This window comes from Nesoenas mayeri (assembly GCF_963082525.1).
Source record: "Nesoenas mayeri genome assembly, chromosome: 6".
Classification (NCBI taxonomy): Eukaryota; Metazoa; Chordata; class Aves; order Columbiformes; family Columbidae; genus Nesoenas; species Nesoenas mayeri.
The window spans coordinates 36,282,187-36,292,005 of NC_137545.1; the positions used below are offsets into that span (position 1 = coordinate 36,282,187).

At 45.1% G+C, this 9,819-nt stretch overlaps 1 protein-coding gene across 1 annotated transcript in view; it reads right to left on the reverse strand.

The window, feature by feature from the left end:
- ACTR3 (actin related protein 3) overlaps positions 1-6,846 on the reverse strand; it is a 31,562-nt gene extending 24,716 nt beyond the window's left edge. The window contains exon 1 of the mRNA XM_080346317.1: positions 6,650-6,846. Coding sequence (XP_080202443.1) covers positions 6,650-6,693 — 44 coding nt within the window. The 5' untranslated portion in view covers positions 6,694-6,846. The remainder of the gene's footprint in view (positions 1-6,649) is intronic.
- Positions 6,847-9,819: the final 2,973 nt, after the last annotated feature.

The window sequence follows — 9,819 nt, forward strand, 5'->3', positions numbered from 1 at the left end:
ACTACTCTGGTCACCGCTTCAGCAGGTAACCAAATGTTTTCCATCAAGAACAGGCTTGCACTGAAACACCAGATCAAATATTTATTGCCTTACACCATGCTTCTAATAAAAAACTGCTTCCAATTAGAAACAATTGTCTTGCAGAAAAAAACACCCCGCTAAGCTGTGGACAAAAATATCCCACTGAATTTTGTTTAATATACAAAGCAGGTCTCGTTTAATCATATCACAGAGATTCTCAAGTCTGACTGCAAATACACAAGCAGTCATACTGTGAAAGCTCTTGCAGATGACAAACAGCATGATAAAACTAAGGCAAGTCATGACAAATAAAATGCTAATAGTGAAAAAATAGATAAGTAAGAGATACTGCATCAACTAAAGAATTAGAATTTGGATTCCTTCATTGATAGAAGGGTACAATCAAAATAAAGTATCATCAACAGATAACCTCCTGTCTGCATCTTACTCTCTACAGACCGAGCACGCCAAAACACATCCTGTGCACAGCTGCAAACACTTGCAATGACCACAAGAGAATAATAGAAAAAGGAAACCCCAGGAAAAAAAAAAATCTAAATTTATCTAGAGCTTTTCCATGTCTAGTCTAAAAAATGCAAACTCATGATCAGAACAAACAGAAAAAGAACTAATTACGTTATATCCTACATTAAGTCAGTGGACAAAATAATTACTTTTCCAATTTTGGATATAATCCTCCTCGACAGCTGATTCAAAAAAAAGAAGCAAGCAAGCAACATTTCAGCACTAGCACTTGGAAAAGACAGATGCTTCATTTTGATGGTTAAAATAATCCTGCTATGGACACTAAAAAGTTTGCAATCAAACTGGTACTTTTAAGCCTCTACCCAAGGACAATTTCTGATTGGTACACCTAAATATATTTTAGTTCAGTGACTAAAACAGAATAAAAATTAAAAACTAAAGCAGTATAGATTCTTTTTCTTAAGCAGAGGAGGAAAGAACTCAAGAATTTTATTTGGGACAAACGAAAATATTATTTCAGTTATTTTACCTTCAAATTTAACATTTTTTCCTTAAAGGCTGTTTGACCAAAATTATAAGTGAAAAAAAAAAAAAAAAAAAGTTTGTTTGAAATTGTCAAAGTCTTTTTGTATTTCCCAAAGAAAGCAAGCAATGATGAAACTAAATGTCGAAACACAATGTTGAAACTTTTAAATTGCATGACCTAGAAGACCAACTGCAAAGTATCTTATACTACAAAATAACACACTAGTACAGCTCTTTTGAACTCCTAGAAGCTGTATTTTCGACTCATTTAGATGAGCAACTACACATCACACTCATGCAATCAACATATTTTCTGGGCAGAACATTCATGGTGGGGAATAAATAAGGAGTGTGAAACAAGCAGGGAACCTGCCCTGTCCCACCTCCCTCCATCCTCCCCCAGCCAGGGCCATACTCTGGGCTCAGGGGCTGCACAAACTTCCCTGCACGCACCAGCAGGACATGGAAAGTGGCTCATTTAGTGTTACAACATGGACTGTGATGTATTAGAATCATTTAAGAAACACCACAGGTCATCATGGGTCTTCAGAACCTATTTGCAATTATTAAATATATATATATATATATATATATATTAAACCACATCTCTCAATCTAGCACAACTCGTTTTTCCACGTTAAGGACACAGCATTTCCCTAACCCTCCCTAACCACTTCAGCTACTGGCAAGCAAAAGATACTCTTAAAATCCTGGAAGAGTATTTTTTTCCATATTCCATTAAGGAATTATTTTGTTCATGCTTTCCACACTGAAAAATTACTTCTGGGATGACACAACATAGAGAAAACTCATCCCAAAAGAGCACATTTTCTTGAAGACTGGAACCCATGAAAGGTCATGACAAGACATCCAATTGAAATATTAACTGCAAGAACATCACAGTGCTGAAATATTTATACTAAAGAGAAGTTATGATCTGAGAATCTGCAGAAATAACATGTCTGGAACACTGGGAAAGAATCATTTCAAGGTCCAGTATAAGATACTCAAAAAGCTGCAGAGCAAACAAAATACAGACTGTTATAATACTTCCCCTACCTTATTTTTATAGCACTGGATTTCTCACCTCATTTATCTTTGTTGTCTATCGAAGATTATTAGTTTTCATGGACCTTGTACTCATTTGCACTACCAGGTCAAAACCCAGAAGAGAAACAGAATGACACAATCTTGTCATAACTTCTCACACCAGAGGACACTCAACCCATAAATACTTCACCCTGCTTAAGAGTATGAAGCCATGCAGGTGTTGCATTAAAATTAACAAAAGAAGCAGGATTTGTAGAGAACCCCCCAATGCAAATCTCACTCCACAGCCCACACCACTCAAGCACCAGCCAGGATTTCAGTTTCTCTGAGATTTCACATGCCCAAGTTTATCCTTCCCTCATTTACACCAAAACTAGTTATAGCAACTGAACAGCCAAGAAACTCTCAGAGACGCAACTCATTTCAAAGAACAGTTTGCAAGTTCACGTCAAGCAAGGCTGGAAATCCTGAGCAGCCTCAGTGTTCCAGGCTCTCGGCTCAGAGGGAACCCAGACGGCTGTGAGGTTTCAAGGGACTCTCATCCTCCTACCACGAAGAGAGGGGCTTTCTCCAGCCAGCTCCGAAACCTTTCCTTCTCCCCTAGAATTCAGGAAAAAAGAAGATAAAAACCTAAACACACCCATTTTTGTAACCTGTGTAATGGAAGTGAAAAAGGGGCCCAGCTTGGCATATGGGAGGAGATAAAACAAAGCAAGATGTGAGACAACAGAAATTCTTTTCACGCAATCACATAACCAATTTATTCAAGGCAAACCAACATACTGACCCTACCACCAAAAAGAATGTGGAGTAGATCAGAGAAGCTGGTCACCTACGACACTCAAGTATCGATTGGTAATGGATCCGCCTGACAGCCACAGGAAAAACTGCACACTAGCCTATAGAAAAGTGAGTCTAGGTACAGAAAATACTTTTCTTTAAATCACTTCCACTGCTAAAATTAAGCTCTCGTTTTGGAACTGCAGTAGGTTACACAGCCACTTACTTCAGCTCAGCTGAAGAGTCATTAATTTGAACACTTGCAATTATCTGCCATCCCAAGTGAGCTAATTCAGTGTTATACAAGTTTATATTAAGAAAAAAAAAATGCATTCACACAGAAAGAAACAGCTAAAATCTACTTGTCAATCTAATCAAGCTAAATTCTGAAGTGGCGTAGGAAGAGCTTTTTATCACGACTTGCAGGTCGTGCTGTTTGCCTATAGAACAGGCAGCAAGAACTATTCAATCACCCAAAAGGTACAGAGCAAAAAGACTGCAGCCTACTGAGATTAAAATATTAGAAAGAGCTTTTTTCTTTTTTTGGTGTGTTGTCCGTATACTTTCTGGAAATAGCACTACATTATTTTTCTTTTTTAATTTTTAAATGTAATCTTTTTTATTACTATTTTTGTATGCAACCCTTAGATACACTAGTTCAACGTAAGTCCCATTCACAGTCTCTACCCACTCTTAGTAGGTATCCATTACCTTATGTTCTAGATATCAGGTTTACTCAAGCAAAGAATGCAAATTTGACAATAACAAATGTAACACTGGAACAACTTCTGCTGCACCCATAATCTGACTGCCGTGTCACTGACTTCACCCACGTGGCAGCTCTAGGTTTATGACATGTATTTGGATGAGCCCCAAAAAGTTTGACTAATCTGTTGAAGTCTTAAACAAGGTTCACATAATCTCCCCAACCTCTTCTGTGCTTTGGTCTCTTTATGCTTCGAAAGGGGTTCTTAAAATCTGTCTAATCTGTGCAGGCTGATGGTGAAAAGCACAACTCTGCCACCTTTCTCATCCATCTCCTTCCCATCAATATTAGCTGGCAAAAATGAACACACACACACACACACACACACACACACACATCCCTCAGATGAACAAACTGAACCTGCAGCTACATGCACAAACCACGTAGGAAGACACCCTTAAAACCTCTCCTAAATCTGCTCTTTTGCTGCTAAGGTAAATTCTCCTTGGACTGTAAATTAATTATCATCCTCTCCATCTAAAAAAATACCAAACCTACTTACTGGAAAAACTGCGCACTTTTAAAGCCTTGCCTGTTCTAAATAAGGCCATTTGTTTCAACCTTTCTGCTTCGGTTGTATTTTTGAGACCTTTTTTCCTGTTTTCAGGCGCTATCTTCACCCTTTTTGTTTTATTTGTTAGACAAGACAGTCTGCTTGGTGAGACCTCAACTGATCCACAGAACGCACAAGGCAGACAATTTATGTGTCATGCTTTGGCTTATGCACACTAACAGAGATGGGATGGGAGGGCTGCACTGATTAAAAAAAAAGCTATGAGTATGATTATGCTATCACATCCCACTACACTGCTACCCACCTGCTCCTTATTTATCCCAAGTATTACATTTTTCCTTTGTAAATTCACCACTTCATACCTTTGACTACTGAAATCAATGAATTCCAACAACTCCAATGCTCTGTAGTGTTTCCAATACTAAAAATCTGCCCACAGTTTCCTGAAGCAGAACTTAATGGAAGAACAGCCTCAGACTTATGAAGTGCATCAGAAAGAAAAATCTTGAACAGGAGAATAAGCGGTACCATGTTAAAAAACCAAACCAAAACAAAAACTACAAGTGCACAGTAAAGCAGTACCTTAGAAAGATCTTTGAAGACTGAAGGGATATATACAAATAAAATAGGAGCGAGACTTGGTGAACGTCATATACAAGAAGGTTACAGAACACGCCCTGTGCGCTGAGGTTGATTAATGGAGCACTTACGTGCAGGTCTTCCCCAGGAACATTTATTTTAACACCCAGACCCCTTGGTATGCCTCCCACTTTAAAAAGACTAAGTAATTTCTGTGGCTATATGCTAGCATGTTGTTCCTGCTTGGTATCACTGCAAGCTGTAAGCAAATCTCTCTACTGCAGTGATCACAACCTATATTTTGCAAACCTATAAAGACATAATTACTGACTTTAATGGGACTACCTGCAATGTAGAAACATGTGAGATAGGAAAAAGCCTCTATTGGCATGTGGCAGGGTATATTACAGATATTCTGTTTTGAAAGATTAACAGTGCATATATAGATCACGTTAAACCCCTGTGTACTTCCATTACATTCAGTTACACTCTCACTCCTGCTGTGCTAACCTTCCTCAATCCCACAAAACTCAAGGTTTCCGTTCTTGTTCTAACTACAGGTATGATTTCTTCATACAACTGTTAAACATATAGACATTAGATACATACATGCCTGCTCTTCTGAAAGACCAATTTATTAATGTTACACATCAAATAGATTTCAACAGAATATGAGCATGTGCTTTCAAAAAGCAAGCACCTGGATTTCAAAAGAACATGCCCTTTCAGAATATTGTAAATGTTTGTACCTATACTACAGTCACTGAAATTTCTTTGATTATTTTTAGCAAGTTGGATGAGAAATGAAACAAAAAGACGAGGTAAAGAATCAGCATGTCATCAGTACAAGCTAAAGAGTAAGAGCCTTGAGAATACACCAATACTTTACTTTCCAGTAAAAGCCTGATGCATGAAGCCAAAAATTAAATACTTCATCTTCAAAAATCACACCACAGACGGCAAGTCACTGAGCAGTTTTCACTTCCTGAGCACATTCCTACAAGCGGTACCACGCAGCCCTTCCAGGTCGGCTTCCTACAGACACCTCTGAGGGCTTGTTCCCCAACCCAGAGTCTCCAAGAGCCGAGACACGGCGGAAAAGGGAGTCTGGATCCCACGGGCCTCCTCCGAATCACTTTTTATGCTACATATCACTGGCACCGCATTGTCTTCATCATCTGGTAGCTACTAAATAAAAAGAAGAGTTTCTAGAGCGGATTTGGTTCAGGTTTGACACTGAAAACTGCCTTATAAGGTATAAAAGCCCGAAAGCAGGAAGAGGCTTTGACAAAACTAAGGAAGTTCCTCTGCGCTTGCTCGCTGGAGGGGGAGGGGTTTTTTTTCTTCCACAGGGAGAAGTAACATAGAATAAATGGCATTATCCACATATTAAAATAATAATAATAATAAATATGTAAGAGCTTCCAGGGCAGCACCATGACTCCTCCGAGGGAGGGCATTTCAGGAGCCCGCACCCGGCAGCCGCCCGGTCGCTCTCCCCGCTCGCCTCCCCTGGCCGCACAGGGTCCCCCCGCAGCCCGACACGCACCGGCCGACGAGCCGGAGGCGGCTGCTCCGGGCGGCCCGAGGGCTCCAGGGGGTGAGGGGCCGGGCAGGGGGCCCGGCCGGCGCGGCCTCAGTGCCATCCGGCTGCCGAGGGCGTGGAGCGGGGCCGCGCCGGGACACCGTCCCCAGCGGGCGGCCGCGGCAGGCCCGGCGGAGGAGACCGGAGAGGAGAGGAAGGCAGTCGGCTGATCACCCCCCACCCGGCCAAGCCCTCCCACTACCGGCTCTAGCGCGGCTGCCCAACTCGGCCCCAGCCCCGCCGCGGGCAGCGCGACCCCCGCCGCCATCTGCGGCAGCGGAACCCGCCCGGCCCCGCCCCGGGCGGCACCGAGCTGTCAGCGGCCGCCCCGGCCGTCGCTCACCCCGTGCCGCAGTCCACCACACAGGCCGGAAGCCGCCCTGCCATGCTCCTGGGTAGCGGCGGTGCTGGGGACGGCGGCAGCCCTGGGCGCGCTCCGGCGGGGCTCGGCGGCGCGGACTGAGGGCACTTCCGCAAGGCGGGCGCTCCCTCCTCCCCCGCCCGCTCGCAGGCACGGCCCGGCGAGCCCAAGATGGCTGATCCGCCCCTCCCTGCGCGCGGCGGCGAGGGCGGGCGCGACAACTCCAGCCCGCGATGACGTCCGATCTCGCGGCCTCGCCCCTGCGAGCCGGTGCGAAGCGGAGCGGGCGGGAGGGTTCGTGCCCAACCGCCGCCAGCATCCTCAGGGGCGGCGAGGGAACGAGGCCAGCTGAGCTACTGTGCTAATGCCAAAACCTGGGCGAAGATGGGGTGAGATGTGTGGTGTGAGGAGGGTGCTGAAAACGACGGAGGGATGAGACTTCCTGCTGCTGAGGGAGCTGGGTCTCTTCAGCTTGGAGGAGACTGAGGGGTGACCTCATTAATGTTTGTAAAAATGTGAAAAGGGTGATCGTCAGGAGGATGGAGCCAGGCTCTTCTCGGTGACAACCAATAGTAAGATAAAGGGCAAGGGATACAAACTGGAACACAGGAGGTTCCACTTAAACATGAGAAGAAACTTCTTCTCAGTGAGGGTGGCAGAGCCTGGCCCAGGCTGCCCAGGGGGTTGTGGAGTCTCCTTCTCTGCAGACATTCCAACCCGCCTGGACACCTTCCTGTGTAACCTCATCTGGGTGTTCCTGCTCTGGCAGGGGGATTGGACTGGATGAGCTTTTGAGATCCCTTCCAATCCCTGACATTCCATGTTTCTACAAAAAGCTCCCCACAGAAAAAGCGTCACTGACGGGAAAGTGCAGGTGGCAAAACTCCTCCTGGTGCTTCTTGGCTTTGCCAAGCCGGCTGGGCTGGTGAATGAAACACCTGCTGGGAAGGTACCAACTATCCCACAGCACCAGCCCCGAGCAGCCCAGCTTCACTGAAAACCCAATTCCCCTAAGCCATCATGGCAAATCCTCAAAGCCCCTGACCCGCAGACCCACAGGAGCACCAAAGCCCAGCCTGTGGCAGGGTGGCATGGCACTGCCAGGCAGCCAAGCAGGCGGCTGTTCCAGCCTCCAGCCAAGCCAGCTCCCGCTGTCCCTGCCAGCTCGCTCTGCCACTCACCAGCTCGCTGCCATCTCCCCCCATGGAGCTGGGCCCTGCTCGGCCGCCCCACCGCACCCACTGGCAGCATCGGCAGCGTCCATCGCTCCTTGGGTTTAGCCATAGGCCCCCATCTTCCTTTTGAAGGATTTTTGGTCTCAAAGAGGGTGAGGGCACGCACTGTTTGGGCCATGGTGTTCTGGTGGGCAGAGTAAAAAAGTGTTCAAGGGCTCGCTCTTTCTCTCTCTTTCCACCTTTCACAGACTGCTGTGTCCACCAGCTCTGACCCACTTCTTGCCCTGTGGTGTCCTGTAGCCACAGGCTATTTTCTAGTTCAAGTATTGGGGCTTTCAGGTATTTTCAGTTGTTTTCTGGCTGCTACCGCCTTGGCAATGTAAGGATGTGTGCTTGGAGGTGTAATCTGATATCAGGCTGAAGACAATTTGGTAGCCCATCAAAAGGAGTAATTGTCAGGGCTCAGCATACACTAATGGGCCTTAATGGCCCTAATCAGCCTCACCTGAGGCCTCCACCCCACACTTCCTGCCCAAGGCCACAGGAAGCCCATTCAAGCTCAGCCTTGGGCCCTTAGTTCTTACCTGAGCTATGCTGTAGTTCTGTGTTGTCCTGGCCTTGCTTTCTGGCTTGATTTGAGACTTGCCTTGTCCCTGTAGGCCTCCCTAGTTACCATAACTGGTCCTGGGTTCCAGACTGACATGCTGGCTTCATCTTGGACCTCTTTCACCACCATGATCTGGTTTCTGGATTCTTGCCACAGCCATGTGCTGTGGGACAAGCCCAGGCTGGTGAGTCCCCAGCCCTGCTGACTGGGTTGCTGCAGGTCCGTGTTCCTTAGGGAGCCACCAGCCCTCGAGGTATTCTCACAGTGGTCTTGCTTCCTTGTTCAGACATTGGTTCTCACTTAGTTTAAACTGTCTCTAATTAATAGGCTCATTCCCAGAGTTAACTGCAGGGTTAGACAAGAGTCAGTGCAAAGGAAGGGCTAGGTAAGTGCCCTTCAGGTTGAGATAGGAGGGAGGAAAACCATCCCTTTTTTGTAGCAGCAGCTAGACAGCTCAGTTGTGAAGTTCAAGCCACCATCTGGCTTCTGTGGGATGCCAGATCTTCCTGAGGAACATAAGCAAGGAAAGGAGATATTGAGAATATTAACATTTTTAATGTCAAAGCAAATTATGAATAGAACATTATGAGGCAGTTTACAGATAATGAAAGGGATTTTTGCAGGGTATTATACAGCCTGTGAACTATGCTGTGCTAGAATACGGAAGATTAATATATCTGAAAGCTTTTCAGAGGAAGTGCAAGTAGCCCATTTTTTAATGCATATGCCTCTGTGTGTGCACAGGTACATATTTATCTAAAATAAATACAGTTAGTATATAAAGTACCAGGTGGACTTTTCACTTTCCTCTTGGTATTATTACCTGGTATTCAGGGTTATACACGCAGCAGGTTCAACTGCTGTGTCTGACAGATGGAGACCTGGAACAAGAGAGCAGCTTAGTGCACCAGTTGCGGGTGTTCAAGTGACACCCAGAGAAGCATGAGACAAGGGCCAAAAAACCTGGGGCATCCAAAAAGCGCGGAGCTGGCAGGTCTTGTCCTGGCTATACAGCTCATGTAGCCAGCACAGAGGGGATCTGCGCCACCGGTTCATATGCCCAGCTGTGAGTTTGGAACAGTGCAATTGTTAGTATACCATAACTGACTGTCCTTTATTACCTAATATTTCCAAATAATGCTCCCAGTTAGTCCATCTAAGATTTCATAGCAAAATCAAAGGACAGATAGTAGAACTAGTGTAAAAGTATGCTGATGACTTTCTGCTAACAGAAGCATAATTTCACTGTAAAACATTAAATCACACCTACAAGCACTTACTGTAATGCACTCTACAGAATATATCTCATAGCTAGATTTATTTTTTTCCTCCACATGCATACAAGTATTCTCAGCAAAATTGTATTCCTG